The 18,950-nt window shown below is 46.7% G+C and overlaps 1 protein-coding gene across 4 annotated transcripts in view; it reads left to right on the forward strand.

The window, feature by feature from the left end:
• The window catches only part of LOC126988243 (dynein heavy chain, cytoplasmic-like), a 52,390-nt gene extending 34,908 nt beyond the window's left edge, over positions 1 to 17,482 (forward strand). For all 4 annotated transcript variants that reach the window (XM_050846285.1, XM_050846286.1, XM_050846287.1 and 1 more), the window contains 23 exons: positions 249 to 455; positions 904 to 1,127; positions 1,714 to 2,339; positions 2,954 to 3,152; positions 3,422 to 3,565; positions 3,948 to 4,083; positions 4,225 to 4,350; positions 4,914 to 7,220; positions 8,548 to 8,752; positions 8,869 to 9,080; positions 9,308 to 9,484; positions 9,884 to 10,107; positions 10,279 to 10,489; positions 11,050 to 11,291; positions 11,999 to 12,212; positions 12,544 to 12,738; positions 13,019 to 13,202; positions 14,085 to 14,228; positions 14,642 to 14,748; positions 14,961 to 15,164; positions 15,712 to 15,909; positions 16,027 to 16,195; positions 17,004 to 17,482. In XM_050846285.1, coding sequence (XP_050702242.1) covers positions 249 to 455; positions 904 to 1,127; positions 1,714 to 2,339; positions 2,954 to 3,152; positions 3,422 to 3,565; positions 3,948 to 4,083; positions 4,225 to 4,350; positions 4,914 to 7,220; positions 8,548 to 8,752; positions 8,869 to 9,080; positions 9,308 to 9,484; positions 9,884 to 10,107; positions 10,279 to 10,489; positions 11,050 to 11,291; positions 11,999 to 12,212; positions 12,544 to 12,738; positions 13,019 to 13,202; positions 14,085 to 14,228; positions 14,642 to 14,748; positions 14,961 to 15,164; positions 15,712 to 15,909; positions 16,027 to 16,195; positions 17,004 to 17,263 — 6,915 coding nt within the window. In that variant the 3' untranslated portion in view covers positions 17,264 to 17,482. The remainder of the gene's footprint in view (positions 1 to 248; positions 456 to 903; positions 1,128 to 1,713; positions 2,340 to 2,953; positions 3,153 to 3,421; positions 3,566 to 3,947; positions 4,084 to 4,224; positions 4,351 to 4,913; positions 7,221 to 8,547; positions 8,753 to 8,868; positions 9,081 to 9,307; positions 9,485 to 9,883; positions 10,108 to 10,278; positions 10,490 to 11,049; positions 11,292 to 11,998; positions 12,213 to 12,543; positions 12,739 to 13,018; positions 13,203 to 14,084; positions 14,229 to 14,641; positions 14,749 to 14,960; positions 15,165 to 15,711; positions 15,910 to 16,026; positions 16,196 to 17,003) is intronic.
• The last annotated feature ends 1,468 nt before the right edge of the window (positions 17,483 to 18,950 follow it).

Here is an 18,950-nt window from a genome sequence, read left to right on the forward strand (position 1 = left end):
GTAATCTGCTGCTTGAATATAGTAAGTACACACTCATGTTTTTTATTCAGATAATAGTTTTTTTTATCATTGTACCTATTTCTGTGCACTGATCTGAAGTCATTTTTCATATGTAGTTAGCATTGAAGGTCACTTAGGAAAACAGAAAAAGGAAATTCACCAAGGGATCTGAGGGCATATTTCCTTGTTGGTGAGGCTGCCAAGGACAAATGCCTGATATACTCTACACCTTCTCACGGTCTTTGTAGGTACAAGACCTGAAGTACGCCACACTAGCCACTGTGTCTCGCTGTGGAATGGTCTGGTTCTCTGAGGACGTGCTCTCTGTGGAGATGATCTTTGAGAACTACCTTTCCCGCCTGTGCAACATCCCCGTGGAGGAGACGGAGGAGGACATCGCCTTCATCAAAAAGACAGACAAGAAAGCGGAGGACGAGATCACTCCCACGCTGCAGGTAATAGACCCACAAAAGACGAACGGGGGGCTTCGTGGTGCAGTGGTTAGCACACTTCGCTCACAACCGAGAGAGCCTGGGTTCGATTCCCGGGCGGAGTGGAAAAATTTAGGCGGCCTTTCTGATACCCTACGCCCCTGTCCACCCAGCAGTGAATGGGAACCAGGTATTAATCGGGGGTTGTGTCCCGTCTCCTATAATTCCTTCCCCTTCTGTCTCTCTCCGGCATATGACCACACATGTTGCGCCGGATTAAACAAAACTTTGCAACTAGCCTACCAGAATTGCTTTTTTATACAGAGTAACAAACTAGTATCAATGCTTCACCTGTTCTTCCTTACCTCAAGTGCACAAACTGTCAAGTGGTGGTTTATTTTGACATTTTCCTCGCCCAGACCTTGCCACAATTATTTCTAACACCTCCCTTCCTGCCTCACCATCCCATCAGGTACAGAGAGATGTGGCTGCCATCCTTGGGCCACACCTCACCCCAGATGGCCTGGTGGTGAAGTGCCTTGAGTATGCCACAACCAACCTGGAGCACATCATGGATTTCACACGCATGCGGGCACTCTCTTCCCTCTTTGCCCTCCTCAACCAGGCAGTCAGGAACATCGTGCAGTACAACAATGTCCACCCAGACTTCCCCATGCACTCAGACCAACTTGAGAGGTAAGTGTTTTCTTGACTAACAAAGGACTGATGTAACACAGAGGATGAGGATAAGGTGACAGGTTAAATGTGGATGAAAGAAAACAAGGATACTTTAGGAGATGCTAAGGACTGAGTGTGCCAGGATAGTTTGTGAAGCGAAGAAAGGGGAGACCTACCATATCCACCCCATTCAGTACACTGTTGTCAGATTATTGTACTCAAAGCCTCATATTTACTGGTTTCTGAGCCATAGCTATTGCCAAAAAACACCAGTAATCAACCATTTTAACGATAACTATATATGTAGGGAGTTATTGGGGTCGAGGAGGCAGTTTTGGGGTCGGAAGTCAGCAAACATAGGAGGCTGAGTTCGACAATCTGGCAACATTGATTCAGTAGCTCCAAGGGACAAGTAATAGGCAGGTTGTTGTTTGTGCCTATGGATAAACTAAAGAAATTATTCCCACTTATTTTATTTTTCCTCTCCTTTGTATTCATCTAATTTTATGTAATGTATTCAGAAGAGTTGGTTACTCATGTATAGTTCTGTTGTTGCTGAGGCAGTTAAATTTTTCCCAAACTAACTTTTCTTGTGTTTGTTCAGGTACATCCCTAAGGCCTTGGTGCACTCCCTGTTGTGGAGCTTCTCTGGTGACGGGAAGCTCAAGGCTCGAAGTGACATGGGAGACTTCATTCGCAACTCCACCACCATCCCTCTGCCTCCCAGCACCAGCAATCCAATCATTGATTACGAGGTGGCCATCAGCGGGGAATGGATGCTATGGTCAGCCAAGGTGCCCAGTATGGAGGTAGAGACTCACAAGGTGGCAGCTCCAGATGTTGTTGTGCCCACGGTGGACACTGTGCGGCACGAGGCTCTCCTCTACACCTGGCTGGCCGAACACAAGCCTTTGGTGCTGTGTGGCCCACCAGGCTCAGGCAAGACCATGACGCTGTTCTCTGCCCTGCGAGCTCTGCCGGACCTGGAGGTGGTGGGGCTCAACTTCTCCAGTGCCACCACCCCGGAGCTGCTGCTGAAGACCTTCGACCACTACTGCGAGTACCGCAAGACTCCCAACGGCATCATCTTGTCCCCGGTGCAGCTTGGCAAGTGGCTGGTGGTGTTCTGTGACGAGATCAACCTGCCGGACATGGACAAGTACGGCACTCAGCGCGTCATCAGCTTCCTGCGGCAGATGGTGGAGCACGGCGGCTTCTACAGAGTCTCAGGTGGGTGTTCAGGGATGTCTTCACTTCTTCATTTATAGTCCATCTTCTTGGGGTTGGACTTGTTATGATCTTCCTCGGTCCAGTGCTAATCCTTCCTCTATTTCTAATACATCCGAGTCTTGTTGCACCGTTCCTGTCCATGGGGTGCCTTCACTTGGCCTAGATTATGTCATTTAGAAGCATAAGGCAACACATGCAGACTGTGTTCTTGTTTTCTTGTTTATTATAATTCCTAAGCCACAAGTGATTATATTCACTTATTAGCACGGTAGCAGCGTGGATCATGTTTCATAACAGTCCCTCTAAGCGAGAAAAATTAGTAAAAATCATCACTCACACAAACCATTTCATATTACATATCAAAGCATTTGTGATCAGTTTATGCATCATCTATTTTGGGGGTTTATATCATGGCACAAATTTGGCCCGTCGCTGCTACACGGTGAAGCCACAAATTTGACCCGTCGCTGCTACCGGGTTAAAATAATTGATTTTTCTATAGATCCTCAACAAGTAACCAGTTATTAAGTATGATGTCCAGCATGTGCAGTTTTGTACTATTATCATGTGAAATAACAATGTTTTCATGTATCGATATATTCTTCTCTCCCCAGACCAAGCTTGGGTGAAGTTGGAACGCATCCAGTTTGTTGGTGCATGTAACCCCCCGACTGACCCCGGGAGGAAGCCCCTCTCCCACCGGTTCTTGCGTCATGTGCCAGTTGTGTATGTGGACTACCCTGGAGAGACCTCCCTCAAGCAGATCTATGGCACCTTCAACAGGGCCATGCTCAGGATCATCCCCTCTCTCAGGTGCTGGGCTGCTTCTGTTCCTTGGCTGTGGTGTTGTGTTAGCACCTCGAGAGGCAGTGAATTCATGACATGAGTTTTAATTTTAGTTTTTAGTTGGTTTTCTGATCTTCCTTTTTGCTTGGTCATACAGGTTGGTATTCTGCTTCTTTATGTTTGATGATAACAATAGCGACACAAAAGATAAAAGAGGAGCACACAAAGTTGTCCCCTCTGGGTGTGTTTTGAGGCAGTGATTGGAAGAGGGATGAGATGGTAACTCTCCTTTGCAGATCATATGCCGACCCACTCACCAACGCAATGGTGGAGTTCTACCTGCAGTCCCAGGAGCGCTTCACCCAGGACATGCAGCCCCACTATGTGTACTCCCCGCGTGAGATGACCAGATGGGTGCGCGGCATCTGTGAGGCCATCAGGTGCGGAAGGGTTGTTGACTTGTTTCCTGCCTGGGCAAGGCTTTATGCTTAAAGTTTATTGTTTAGATGTTTTGGACTAATATATTTTGAGGGGTATATTTTACTTTGACGAGGCACTGTAGGTAATTATTTTGAATTCAGAAAATCCCTAATATGGATGGGGTAGGAGAAAGTGTCGATGAGCAGACCAGTGATGAGGTGGAACATGGTGGAACAGAAGGGAAGGGTGAAATAAGTGTGGAGAGAGGGAAGAGTTGATTGAGGCTTAGTGGAATAAAAATGTTTCTTTAGGATCACCACCACCTGCAATATAGGCATCAGGCATGTTCAAATTAATAGTCGGTAAGCTTGGATGTGTTAGTAATACTGGTGTATACGACAGACCTTTGGAGACCTTGGATGTGGATGGTCTGGTAAGACTGTGGGCCCATGAGGCGCTGCGCCTCTTCCACGACCGCCTGGTGACAGATGAGGAGCGCAAGTGGACCAACGAGCAAGTGGATGCCACCGCCCTCAAGGTGAGTCAAGAGATCATTGCCACCAACAGCATCAGTGAAGTGTTGACTGTTATAATATTTGCAGTATATACACACTAATCATGTGGTTTTGTTTTATTGATATTGAAATGGCAGGCAGAGAGTAACCTTTGTGTCTTTCAGCACTTCCCCAACATTGAACGTGACAAGTCTCTGGTACGACCCATCCTGTACTCCAACTGGCTGTCCAAGGACTACCTCCCAGTGGACCAGGAGGAGCTGAGGGATTATGTGAAGGCCAGACTCAAGGTGAGCCTCAGAACAACATGGTGTGGTGAACAGCTGCTGGGCACAGAACACGGGCTTTAGGAGGGAGGGGGCTGCACCATGAAGTGTGAAGTGATTGAATGAGTGACCACTTGATGGCAGGGATCTCCAAGATGAAAGAATGAATCTGCTGTTTGACTCTTGCATAAGGGATCTGGACAGCATTAGAGTGGGCTAGAGTAGAAAGTTGTATGCAGTTAGGCCACAGGGAGGGGTTGAGGCATGCAGTTAGTAAGATTGCATGAAATTATCTACAGAAAATAGAAAGAACCAACATTGCAGCAAAATTTTAGAGGTAGAAAACAGTCGGTAAGAGAAGGAGAACTGATGAGGAGAAAAGGCTTATACTGTTCCCCTCTGTTCCCCCAACACACGAGATGGATGCTCCATACAGGAGTGGACAAGGCATTCTATATCATTAGAATGAAGTAGCTGTATAACAGTATTATTCATGAATATAGTGTTGTTTAATTAAGTAGAATAAAAATCTAAGCATGGTAAATGTTCTGCATGTCACATTATATGATTCCTTTGTTGTGTTGCAGGTCTTCTACGAGGAGGAGCTGGATGTGCCTCTGGTGTTGTTCAATGAAGTGCTGGACCATGTGTTGCGTATCGACCGTATCTTCCGGCAGCCGCAGGGTCACCTCCTGCTGATTGGAGCCTCGGGAGCTGGCAAGACTACCCTGTCACGCTTCGTGGCCTGGATGAATGGTCTCTCCATCTTCCAAATAAAAGTACACAACAAGTACACTCCAGAGGACTTTGATGAAGACCTACGATCAGTGCTGCGGCGCTCAGGCTGCAAAGACGAGAAGATCTGCTTTATCTTGGATGAGTCTAATGTCCTGGACTCTTCCTTCCTGGAACGTATGAACACCCTGCTGGCCAACGGTGAGGTGCCCGGCCTGTTTGAAGGGGACGAGTACACCACCCTCATGACCCAGTGCAAAGAGGGCAGCCAGCGGGAAGGCCTCATGCTGGACTCCAGTGAGGAGCTCTACAAGTGGTTCACTGGCCAAGTCATGAGGAATCTCCACGTTGTGTTTACCATGAACCCCTCGGCTGATGGCCTCAAAGACCGAGCCGCCACCTCTCCGGCACTCTTCAACAGGTGTGTCCTCAACTGGTTTGGTGACTGGTCCAACGGCGCCCTGTTCCAAGTGGGCATGGAGTTCACTAACCGTATTGACCTGGACAAGATGAACTGGACGGCCCCAGACTACTTCCCGGTGGCCTACGAGTGTCTGCCAGCGCCGCCCAACCACCGCGACGCCATTATCAACGCCTTTGTGCACGTGCACCAGACCCTTCACCGAGCCAACACCCGCCTGGCCAAGCGTGGCAGCACCGTCATGGCCATCACCCCTCGGCACTACCTAGACTTCATCAACCACTTTGTGAAGTTGTATAACGAGAAGCGCTCAGAGCTGGAGGAGCAGCAGCTCCACCTCAATGTGGGCCTGGGCAAGATTGCTGAAACAGTGGAGCAAGTGGAACAAATGCAAAAGTCCCTTGCCATCAAAAACCAGGAGTTGCAGGCCAAGAATGAGGCAGCCAACCTGAAGCTGAAGCAGATGGTGAAGGACCAGCAGGAGGCTGAGAAGCAGAAAGTGGCCAGCCAGGAGCTACAGGAGCAGCTGGAGGCCCAGACAGTGCGCATCACAATCAAGCGTGAGGAGGTGATGAAGGACCTGAGCAAGGTGGAGCCTGCGGTGCAGGACGCTCAGAATGCTGTGAAGAGCATCAAGAAGCAGCACCTGGTGGAGGTGAGATCCATGGCCAACCCGCCCCCAATGGTGAAGCTTGCCCTGGAGTCCATCTGCTTACTGCTGGGAGAGGCCACATCAGACTGGAAGACCATCAAGTCCATCATCATGAAGGACAACTTCATCAGCACAGTGGTCAACTTCAACACTGACGAATTGCCTGATGAAATCCGTGAGAAGATGCGTAGCAAGTACCTCAGCAACCCCGACTACAACTTTGAGAAGGTGAACCGTGCCTCGCTGGCCTGTGGGCCGATGGTGAAGTGGGCCATTGCCCAGATCGAGTTTGCTGACATGTTGAAGAGAGTGGAGCCCCTCAGGAATGAATTGAGCAGTCTTGAGGATATGGCTGAGGAGAACAAGAAGAAGCATGAGGACGTGAAGGCCCTCATCACACAGTTGGAGCGCTCTATTGCTGCCTACAAGGATGAATATGCACTGCTGATCTCACAGGCGCAGGCCATCAAGACCGACCTGGAGAATGTGCAGGCCAAGGTGGACCGCTCCATGGCCCTCATCAGGAACCTCAGCATTGAGAAGGACCGCTGGGCTGCCACCTCGGACACCTTCAAGTTCCAGATGTCCACCATTATTGGAGATGTGCTACTCTCCTCTGCCTTCCTGGCCTATGGAGGCTACTTTGACCAGCAGTTCAGAGAGAACTTATTCACCAACTGGTGCCATCACCTGCAGCAGGCCAGCATTCAGTTCCGAGGAGACATTGCCCGCACAGAGTACCTGTCCAACCCTGACGAGCGGCTGCGCTGGCAGGCCAACGCCCTCCCTGCAGATGAGCTGTGCACGGAGAATGCCATCATGCTCAACAGGTTCAACAGGTATCCTCTCATCATAGATCCTTCAGGCCAGGCCACAGAGTTCATCATGAATGAGTTCAAGGACAAGAAAATCACAAAGACCAGCTTCCTGGATGACTCCTTCAGGAAGAACCTTGAGTCTGCCCTCAGGTTTGGAAACCCATTGCTGGTACAGGATGTTGAGAACTATGATCCCATCCTGAATCCTGTGCTCAACCGTGAGCTACGACGAACTGGTGGCCGCGTTCTCATCACTCTTGGAGACCAGGTGACCACTGCTTGCTTTATACACAGCCATTATCCTTGTCATCATCTATCTACCTATATCTCCAATGCCCTGCTCCCTCGCAGGAACTTCTCTCAAGGGGGTGGCCGCGGCAGCAGTGTCTCCATCTCTCCCTGTTCTGTCACTCCCTCTCTTCACACTCAGTCCTGCTACTTCCAACTCTCTCGCTCCAATACTCACTCACCCTATTGATCCACTTCACAGGTGGTCTTCCCCTAACACCCCCTCCCTCAATCCTTCCCTCATACACTCTCTTCACGAATTGATTCTCCCCCATTCTCATCACGTGTCCAAACCACCTCACCGCACCACGCTTCACCCACTCCACCACTCCACACTCCACTCCTTTCGCTGTCACACCCATACCAAACCACTCATACATGTTTTCATTACTTTCTCCATCCCATCATGAAGCATCACATCCACCTCTTATATAACTCATTTCCACTGCATGTATTCTTAATTGCTGTGCTGAATTCCCTTGTCCACGTCTCTGATGCATATGACAGAGTTGGCAGGATAATACTGTTCCTTATTCCCCTCTTTACCTCCATGCTCACACTTAATCCTTTCATAACTCTAATGCATCTACTACCTGTCTGCCCTTCACTGCTCTTTCCCTCGCCTCACCTTCCATGCTTACATAAAACTGTCCCTAAATATTTAAACTCAGTCACCACCTCCATTCTCTCCTCCCCCAGCCTTATCCTACACTTCGTTGTACCCTCTGCTCTAACTCTGTATGGCTTTGCAAAATCAGTGACCTGTTCTCCCACCCTCTCAGATACCATAACCTTACTCTTTCCAGCATTCACTCTCGGCTTTCTCATCTTACACACCCTGTCAAACTCATTCACTATCCTCTGCAGCATCCCCTCATTCTCTGCCACCAACACTATCATCTGCAGACAGGCCCGCCACTAATGACTTCTCCGTACCTCTCACTTTCAGCCTTTGACCAAGCTCCCCCACTCTGACTTTCATTTCTCTCATACAACCATGCTTGTACACATTAAACAGCCATGGTGACATCACACACCCCTATCTCACACCCACACCACACTGAAACTCTCACTCAACTCACCATTCACTCGTATGGAGGCACTCGCATCTTTATAGAAGGATCAGATTCCCTCCAGCAAATGCCCCCCACATCATATATCCTTAAAACATCCCACAACCCCTTCCGGTCAACCCTGTCACCTGTAACTTGTTAATTACTCCTTTAGTCAGATAATAACAATTACTGACTTATATAGTAGGGCATAACAAGAGTGTAGTTTGCTAAAGCCATGGGATCTATTTTCAGGACATTGATCTCTCCCCGGCCTTCACCATCTTCCTGTCCACCCGAGACCCCACGGTGGAGTTCCCGCCAGACATCTGCTCTCGAGTCACATTTGTCAACTTCACGGTGACGCGGTCGTCCCTGCAGTCCCAGTGCCTCAACCAGGTCCTCAAGGCTGAGCGGCCAGACATTGATGACAAACGCTCCAACTTGCTCAAGTTGCAGGGTGAGAATCTGTTCCCCAGGCACAGCAACACTATTATGTTAGTTTCTGTCAGAGCCTAGTCACAGTGTTACAATCTCAGGTCACCACATAATGAATCTTCTGTCCCTCACTCATAGGTGAGTTCCAACTGCGGCTGAGACAGCTGGAGAAAAACCTGCTGCAGGTACTGAATGACTCGAAGGGGCAGATCCTGGATGATGATTCAGTCATCACCACCCTAGAGACCCTGAAGAAGGAGGCAGCAGACATCTCCCTCAAAGTGCAGCAGACTGACAAGACCATGAATGAGATCGAGATGGTGTCACAGCAGTACTTGCCACTCTCATCGGTGAGTTGCTTTTGGCCTGTTTGTCACAGTGCTGCTTGTCGTGTAACATTTTTAGCGTCATGTTATTCATGCCATCCTCTCAATAGGATCAAGAATGCATAAGGAAAGTCTGGAGATCTGTAGACACTCATAGGAAGTGCCAAAGATAGACAGATAATTATTAAGGTATTCATTTAGCTGTGTATTTATCTTTGCTCACTGATGATCCTTCTTCTGCTCTCCCACAGGCTTGCTCCAACATCTACTTCACCCTGGATGCTCTACACCAGATCCACTTCCTGTACCAGTATTCTCTGCACTTCTTCCTGGACGTGTTCACTGATTGTCTCTCCAACAACCCCAACATCAAGGACCAGACAGACTACTCCCGCCGCCTCTCCATCATCACCAATGACCTCTTCCAGGTGTGTGATAGGAGCAGTTAGGTGACTCAAACCAATCACCTAAAACTGTGTGTTGCAACAAATTTTCAGCTTGAAAGTGCGCCATATGACCCCACAGTTGTGGCGCCAAGAGAACTTGGCTATTTCCTTTACTTAAGTTACTAATGTACCAAACTCCCCTAGTGGAGATATTTCTGGCTCTACCTGTGTGTGTGTGTGTGTGTGTGTGTGTGTTTATTTGTTAGGAATCTCAAAAAGTTGTTCAAAACTTGAGTTGAAATTAATGAAAAGCTACTTCATGAGTTAGAAAATTGTTTTGTGTTATATGAACCATTATTTAAATGAAAAGGAACAGACAGGATTATTTTCCAGTGTTGTGGTGAGGTGGATAGTGTAATGTGATGGTTGTTCCTTCTTCAGCTGACATACATGAGGGTGTCTCGAGGGATGCTGCATACAGACCGCCTGGTGCTGGCCATCCTGTTGGCTCGCATCCGCCTCAAGGGCGTGACCTCAGAGCCATCCTACGACTCAGAGTTCCAATTCCTTCTGAAGAGCAAGGAAGGCCTCCTGAACACTACCATCTCAGCCATGGCTGGCCTCACCCCAGAGCAGACAGATTCTATGCTCAGGCTCAGCAAAAAGTGAGTCATTCTCTGATGGAAGTTTCATGTCATGCTTGTGAATGCTAATTAACCACTTATAAGAGGCAGTACATGCAGTAATTATTTTCTGGGTGTAGGACCAATCTTGAAGTTGTACAAAAGAAGATAGTATTGATAACAGTAAATGCTGAGCCTGCCTGTTTCCTGCAGAGTGCCAGCGTTTGCCAATGTGGACCGACTGGTGGGCGGCAAAGACTTCCAAGCTTGGCTAGAGTGTGCTGCGCCTGAGATGAATGTCCCCACCATTTGGGAGACGGAGAAGCAGCTGTCGCCGGTGGGACAGTCCATATACCACGTGCTGGCCATCCAGGCTTTCAGGCCCGACAGACTCTACGCTGCTGCTGGACTCTTCGTCAACAGCGTAAGATGCATTTATTTGTGTCCTGATTGGTTTAGCTTTTGCTCAAACTATAGTTTTCCAAATATGTCCAGGCCGGTCTGGCGTAGGCTCCCGCGGGTCCTTTCCTCCCCTCTGCTCTGCCACACAGTCCCAACACCTGTCCCTTCCTCTCATATGTAAGCTATAGGTAACATATGAGAGGAAAAAATAGGTGTTGGGACTGTGTGGCAGAGCAGAGGGGAGAAATGGACCCGTGGGAGCCAACGCCAAAACGGACTCAACAATTTGGTTTCACTATGAGGCAGCTCAGCAGAAAAATGTTTAGTAGTTCTCCTCTATCAAGAAAAGTAGTCCTAAAGTAAGGTTATTTATATTTCATAAGGTGATTGATTATATTTGTGTTCTTCCCTGATCGTTATCTTTCTTTGTCATTAAAACTAAAAACTTTCTAATGACTTGTAGGAATTTTAGTTGTAGTAAATTATGTGTGAGTGAAATGTGATATCAAACAAAAGCAGGATAATGGAAGGCTACATTAGTTATATTCCTTCTCCGTGTTGCTGATGGCGTCACTATTGCAGGTGTTGGGTGATGAGTTCCTGGCCATCGGGGAGCGCGAGGTGAACATGCCATCCGTGGTGGAGGGTGAGGTGAAGGCCAACACCCCAGTGCTCATGTGTGCTGCTCAGGGCTTTGATGCCTCAGCCAGAGTTGATGACCTGGCTACTGAGCTCAACAAATCTATCACATCCATTGCCATTGGCTCAGCAGAGGGCTTCAGCCAGGCAGAGAAGGCCATCAACTCAGCTGTCAAGAACGGAAGGTTCGTAGACTTAACTATGTGGGTGAGATCCTGACCATAGAGGGTGCTCCGTGGTGCAGTGGTTAGCACACTCGGCTCACAACCGAGAGAGCCCGGGTTCGATTCCCGGGTGGAGTGGAAAAATTTGGGCGGCTTTTCCAATACCCTACGCCCCTATCCACCCAGCAGTGAATGGGCACCAGGTATTAATCGGGGGTTGTGTTCCGTCTCCTGGGGTCTGTTCCCTTCTCCTATAATTCCTTCCCCTTCTGTCTCTCTCCGGCATATGACCACAGATGTTGTGCCGACTAAACAAAACTTTCCAACTTTCCTGACCATAGATGGAGTAATGAGTTCAGAAGTCAGTTTTGAAAGGTTAATAAACTTGGTTGTATGGGTGACATCCAAACTATTTAGTGAATCAAGTTGTTGAAGATCAGTTATGATTGAGAGGAAGGTGGAAATGCTTTGCTTGTTGTATTCTGTATTCAATCTGGAGAGATCTCAAATGTTTTTTCTTCACATGTTTGTAAAAGAAGGTAATGAGTAGATACTTTTGTATAGTGTCCCTAAAACCCAAACACAAAATCTACATGAATACTTATTCCCACGACTCATTTTCTCAGGTAATATTTCCTGCTCCTTTACCTTTCCTTGCAACATCCCTCCATCCCCTGCTGTTGTGCCTCAATGATACCCTGCCTCACCTTTGTCTTGAATCCCCGCAGATGGGTGATGCTGAAGAACGTCCACCTGGCGCCTGGGTGGCTTGTACAGCTGGAGAAGAAGCTGCATTCCCTCCACCCACACCCACAGTTCCGTCTCTTCCTCACCATGGAGATCACCCCACGCCTGCCTGTCAACCTCTTGCGTGCTGGCCGGGTGTTTGTGTTCGAGCCGCCACCTGGTGTCCGTGCCAACCTGCTGCGGACCTTCAACACGGTGAGGCCCACTGTGGGGAGGCAGTTACTAGGTGTTCAGATGTTCAGTCACACAAGGTAGACCACACAGCAGTAACACCACATTTCCATAACCCATGCCATACATATCCTCAAACAGTAGTCTCAGTCACTCAGAACCATATATATAAGACATCAGTTTTTTAGTAAATGTTATGAAAACTTTATGATTCTGGTAGTAATTAGCTGTGACTTATTTGAATACAGTGCAGTTTTTGCTTGTTTCATGCAGAATGCTGATGTAGAATTAAAATGATCCGTTAATTTTACTCTTTCGTTATGAGTTGCCGCTGATGCGTGTCTCCTCTCCCCAGGTTCCGGCCTCCAGGATGATGCGGTCACCCAACGAGCGTGCACGCCTCTACTTCCTCCTGGCCTGGTTCCATGCCATCACACAGGAACGTCTGCGCTACGCCCCGCTGGGCTGGGCCAAGTACTACGAGTTCAATGAGTCCGACCTGCGGGTGGCCTGTGATACCCTCGACACCTGGATTGAGGCCACAGCTATGGTGGGTGTTGACAAGACTGCTTCGGGCAAGACTTGACAGTGCCCACAGTGTTACAGTCCTGCTATGATCTTGTGAATTGTTTTTATTAGATATTTAACTTTAACTGGTGGTGTCATTTAATTAGGCTCAGAGGTTTATCAGTTGTTAGGTTTAAAAAGTTTCATGCACTACATCACTGTCTTTTCTGTTTCTTGTAGTATTTGAATATCTTTTTTTTCTGTGATAAGTCAATATTGAGAATTATCAGTGTTCTAATATCTTGTCCTGCTTCCTATACCAGGGCCGAACCAACCTGCCGCCAGAGAAAGTGCCGTGGGATGCCCTGGCCACGCTCATGTCCCAGTGTATCTATGGAGGCAAGATTGACAATGAGTTTGACCAGCGACTCCTCACTTCCTTCCTCGCCAAACTCTTCACACCCAAGAGCTTTGATCCAGAGTTTCCATTGGTCTGCAACGTGGATGGTAAGACTTCACTGATGCGAGGAAAACAAGATATTTGGATATTTATTAATTTATTTATTGATTTACTTGAACTAATAAGGATATTTAGGGTTCTGGGATGGGAGAGTAAATGTTGTGCTGTAGCAGATTCACTTCTTTTAGCAGTCACTTGTATTTCGTGTTCCATAATAATCCTCGTAAATATGAACCGTCTTTGTATCTCGGTTGCAGTTGTGTAAATAAGAGTAAACTAAGGAATTTTTTTCTGTCTGATGTTCCTCCTTGTGGCCATTCATCATCATATCAAGTTCAGCCACTAGATGAAAGTTTTGCATTAAAAGTAACACCCAGAATTTATTTTGTAAAACTAGGGATGTTTTTTTTTTATTTATTTATTTTATTTATTTATTTTTTTTTTTACATCCCTGCCTATAGTGCTGGTAGGGTTTCTTCAGGGGCCAGATGGTCAGCCCCAGCCCGTCATGGTGCAGGCAATTTTTATAGTGGCGCCAGTTATGCTCGGCTCATGCTGCCCTCCAGAACTCATTCTTGATTCACTGGACGGTTTCCTCTAGAGTCCAGGTTGATGGGTGGTCTTAGGCCACTCGGCGGTGACTGAAAAATCCCAGGTGGTAGCGTGGGGATTCGAACCGACGTTGTCCATGGCGTGGTGAAAATGAGCCCAGCACGCTAACTACTCAGCCACCGCCTACCCTATACCTACCCTTATATGCGTGTTATGCACCTGTACGGGTGCCCTGCGCATCATTAATCCAGATCTAGATAAAAAAAGATAAAAAGAAAAAAAGAAAAAAAAAAACTGGTTATGTTCTTGCAACTTCTTGGTGGTGCTACATCCAAACAGGTGATACAGAATGCTAATGCCCCTCACTGCTTCACCAGGTAACGAGGGCCAGAACATCACCATGCCAGACGGGATCCGCCGTGACCAGTTCCTGCACTGGGTGGAGTCCCTCACTGACCGCCAGACCCCCAGCTGGCTGGGCCTGCCCAACAATGCTGAGAAGGTCCTGCTCACCACCAGGGGTAAGTCACCTCATTTGTTTTATGTGTTATCTCCATGGAGGCTGCTTGTTGGGCCATCTTCCATTTCACTTTCATAGAATATCTTGTTAAAAGCTTAGTGTTATAAAGCAAAGGTTCTCAGTCTGTTAGGTATAATCATTCCATTTTAAAGGTATATAATGTGTCACATATCACAGATACAACATCATAATGAACATTGGGGTGAGTGGGCTGATGATTGACTTGTGTTGTTCAAAGTCTGCTTCACATCATGAGAGGGAAAAAAAAAAGCTGAGGTTGTAAATAAAAGGTTTCCTTGCTTCAATTTGATGTCTTTGCATGCCAGTGTGTGTGTGTGTGTGTGTGTGTGTGTGTGTGTGTGTGTGAGCAGGGCTTCCATGAGCCAGTTTTTATAAGTGTTTGTTCTGCCCCAGGCACGGACATGCTGAGCAAGCTTCTAAAGATGCAGGTGTTGGAGGATGATGAAGAGCTTGCCTATGGAGGAGAAGACACTCCTGGGACTGAGCGCAAGGACATCGAGGTGAGATTCCTGTCTCACCTGACACATTTTACCTCAAGTTTTACTCCTTAGTAATTTAATCTGTATTCACCAGTTTTATTTATCTTTAGTGCTGAAATATGTTTGAGGTATAATCATCTTTAGGAATAAATATACAACAATTTTTAGTTTTTAAATTTTAATCTCACATAATAAGTTGGTTTGTTCTGTAATAAACAATAATGTGTATTCAGGGCCGGCCATCCTGGATGGTGACACTGCACCAGTCTGCTGCCACCTGGCTCTCTCACCTCCCCGAGTCCGTGCCCAACCTTCGCCGCACGCTGGACAACATCAAGGACCCGCTCTACCGCTACTTTGAGCGGGAGGTGAACTCTGGCGCCAAGCTGCTGCGTGTTGTGAAGAATGACCTGAATGATGTCCTCTTGATCTGCAAGGTGCTGTGTATCCAAAGTGTTTCCCTTTTCTGCTTTTCATAAATTTTCCACTTTTTTTTTTTTGGTTCTAAAAATTGTTATTTCTGTATAGACTATGTGGGAAATGTGAGTCACAAGATTGATGAAAATGAAAGTTGTTGGAGTAGGAGAAAATTGAAATACCGTATGGTGTTCCAACTGTGTTTAAAAATATTGGTAATGTGGGTGGGAAAAGTGGGTGGAGATAACTTGTGATATTAAGCTAGAGACAGTGAACTGTGCAAGGATGGAATGGAAAAACTTTTGTGAAGGTTACTGATTGGCAAGAATGTGTGCTCATCATTACTGTTTTGCACCACTTTGTGAACTCAAAGGCTGCCAAGACTATTAACAAGGTGTAAAACATGACTTAGTATTTGTTATGGTGTCAGCCAGTGTCAGAGTTTGGGCTGTTGCTGGGTGCTTGTAGTAAAGAAATGCTTAAGTATGCTGGTAATATTGAAAAGCTAGTTTATTCATTCATCTACATCTTAACATTACTCCTGAAATGAATGTTTTTTCACTTCAGGCTGAGAAGAAGCAGACCAACTACCACCGTACCATGGTGAGTCAGCTGGTGAAGGGCATCATCCCAGACCAGTGGCAGGCCTACACGGTGCCACGTGGAGCAACCGTCATTCAGTGGATCACTGACTTCTCTCAGCGTGTCAAGCAGCTGCAGGAGATCTCGCAGCAGGTGGCTCAGTTTGGCGCAGGAGAACTCAAGGTATACACAGAGTTGAGAGCCTCTCATGGGGAAAGTAAAATGCAATGATTGAACTCTTAGCATATTTCAGCATTCACTAGAGTAAGAATCTTGAGCTTATTCTTTCTTGTGTTGCAGAATGTGACTGTTTGGCTGGGAGGTCTGTTCAATCCTGAAGCCTACATCACTGCGACGCGGCAATGTGTGGCACAGGCCAACTCCTGGTCTCTGGAGGAGCTCATGCTGGAAGTCTCCATAGCAGACTCTGAGGGGCAGGTCACCGCAGGTGGTGGTTTCTCTGTCAAGGGTAAGTAACACCAGTTGTAATAATATAATGGACTGTACTATATTATATACACTACTATGGATTTCAGAGGCTGTGTTATATAGTTTTTCTGGAATATCTCTGTAAGTATCTGTTTGTTTCACACCCTCTGCTAATATTTGTCAGCATAGTGCATTATAAGAGGGGTGTGAGTAAGGCGCATACTCTTGACACTTGAAGGGAAGTAGTGAAATGAAATGACAGTAATCGGATAGGGCCAGCGTGACGTCAACCCCCAGGCCCCACCTCTCTCTCTCTCTCTCTCTCTTCTCTCATATTTCCACTGCATATATTCCCAGTTGCTGTGCTGCATTCCATTTCCACATCTATGATGCATATGACAGAGTTGGCAGGATAATACTGTTCTTTATTCCCCTCTTTACTTCCAAGTGAAAACACACACACACACACACACACACACACACACACACACACACACACACACACACACACACACAGTATATATATAAACTGGGCCGTGGTGAATGTAAACAATGGCGTGAGGGGCGCTTGTTGTGTTGCGGAAGATAAAGAGAATCTCTATACCTTGGTGGTGTGGTATGCTACCCAGGCAGAGCTTAGAGGCATTGCGTGGGCAATTTGAATGACTTTTAGCAGCGCGCAACAATTTTTTGGAAAAAAGTCACATTTCTGAAAACTCGGATATGGGCGAGGCCGGATACGGTGCGCCCGGATAACTGAGGGTTTACTGATTATACACTATTCCATTTTGTACATCTGCATGATGCTGCAATATGTACTCTTAACCTCGCACCCTCTCACCTCACAGGACTAAAGCTGCAGGGAGCCGTGTGTGTGAGCAATGCCCTGCAGCTGACCCACACCATCATGACGGATCTGCCCATGGTGACACTCCACTGGATCCACCGGGAAGTCACCGAGACCAACAAGATCACGCTGCCGGTGTACCTGAATGCCACTCGCACGGACATCCTCTTCACAGTTGACTTGAACATTGCAACCAACCAGAATGCCCACAGCTTCTATGAGAGGGGAGTAGCCCTCCTTGCATCCATCAACCTCAATTAAGATGTCTTTTGAAGAGGAAGCCATACTGAAATATTACAATATGGCAAATTAATGCAGAGCAAGCTTTAAGTATTTCTTTTAAGATAATTAAGGGAATTTTAACCATTAACCATGTAAACCATTATGAATTATACTAAAGGAATATGTTGTAGGTGAAGAGACCTCCAAAATTATTCAGATGTTTCAGTTCGTGGTGAAAATAATAAATCAGTATTTAAAGTTATTGGAAATTTCTACCCTGTCATACATTATCATTCCATCAGTAGGTGCTTGCCTACCTGCTGCTGATGGGAATTGGCAGCCAGCTGCTGAAGCTGCACAGTCTGGGTTCACGCCTGGTAAGTCAACAACTGATCGCATCCTAACAATACAAGGGTGTCTGACCTTGTATTTGGCGATGATGCAATAATCCTGGAAAAGTTGCTGGAGTTTGGTGATAACTCTCGAGGCACTGCACGAGGAGGCGAAGCCCCTGGGACTTCAGGTCTCCTGGGCTTTGGCTTTGACCTGCACCTGCCATAGACAGGCGACTCATCTGATGTGGGTGCAACAAGGGAGCAGCCATGTGGTTGGGCCCCTTCAGCAGAATGGGTCAGGTTGTCATGAGCAGAGTTAATTCTTTTACAGGGATGGGTTGCAGACCCCACCTCAAGCAAACCAGATAAGGGGTTGGACTGACTGCAAGCCGTGGACAGGGACAAAGTAGCCCCAAGAGGATAAATCCCCCGACAATTTGTGTCTAGTGGAACTTACTACTACATTAAACACCATCAGAAAAACTACAATAACGCAGTGAAAAAATATTCAAAATGTAAATGACTGAATGGCCGATATCAAACCCAGGCCTTCAGAATATAAGTCAGGGCAGCAAACCAGCTGAGCCACCGACGAGCTAAAAGGTCACTGTGCCAGGTGGATACACTAAAGATACTTAATTATTAAAAAATACAATTTACAAATAGAGCTTCACTTTGAACCATTAGAATGAAGAAACTAAAATTCCCAACGAGAAAATGCTTAGCCTAACCCTTTGTCTGAGCATGCAGAGTGTGTGTCTTCTAAACTTAGTAGGTCTCATACAACCCAGCAAGGCATGGTGCTCTTGAGCCAGGGACCTCCCAAAAAATGGTGCCAAAAAGATAAGTGCTGCAGGAATACGTCTCACTCTGTTCACTCACTGCAATGATCATTCAACACAGTGCAATAAGTAGAGCCAAAAAGAGTATGAACAATATGTCCGTCACCTTGACACTTGAAACAGAACTGCAAAGCATATTCCTCAAAGAAAAATTATATATAGTATGAACAGAGCAACACTGGAAATAAAAGATTTTGCAGGGGTTAGGCCAAACCATGATTACCATGATTCATTTATCCCATTTTTGGTACCTGTTCTGTACGAGCTTCCCATCCTTGTGAAGGCAAATCTTCAGGTGAGGAGGCCCACACACAGTTCCCAACGCACGTGTTCCTGAAAATGGAGGATCTTACAAGGACACAAGCAGAGAAATGAATTATCTGAAGAAAAATGAGCTAGATATTCTGCATTATGAATATGACACTCATCTCGACAGGTCACCTAATGTGCCAATTATCTCATCTGCATTGATCTAAATATGTAACTCACATTTTAACTGACCTGAAGTTTAGTTAAGCAAAGAAAAATGGTAAGAACTGCATGATATGT

This window comes from Eriocheir sinensis, chromosome 68, assembly GCF_024679095.1.
Source record: "Eriocheir sinensis breed Jianghai 21 chromosome 68, ASM2467909v1, whole genome shotgun sequence".
NCBI lineage: Eukaryota > Metazoa > Arthropoda > Malacostraca > Decapoda > Varunidae > Eriocheir > Eriocheir sinensis.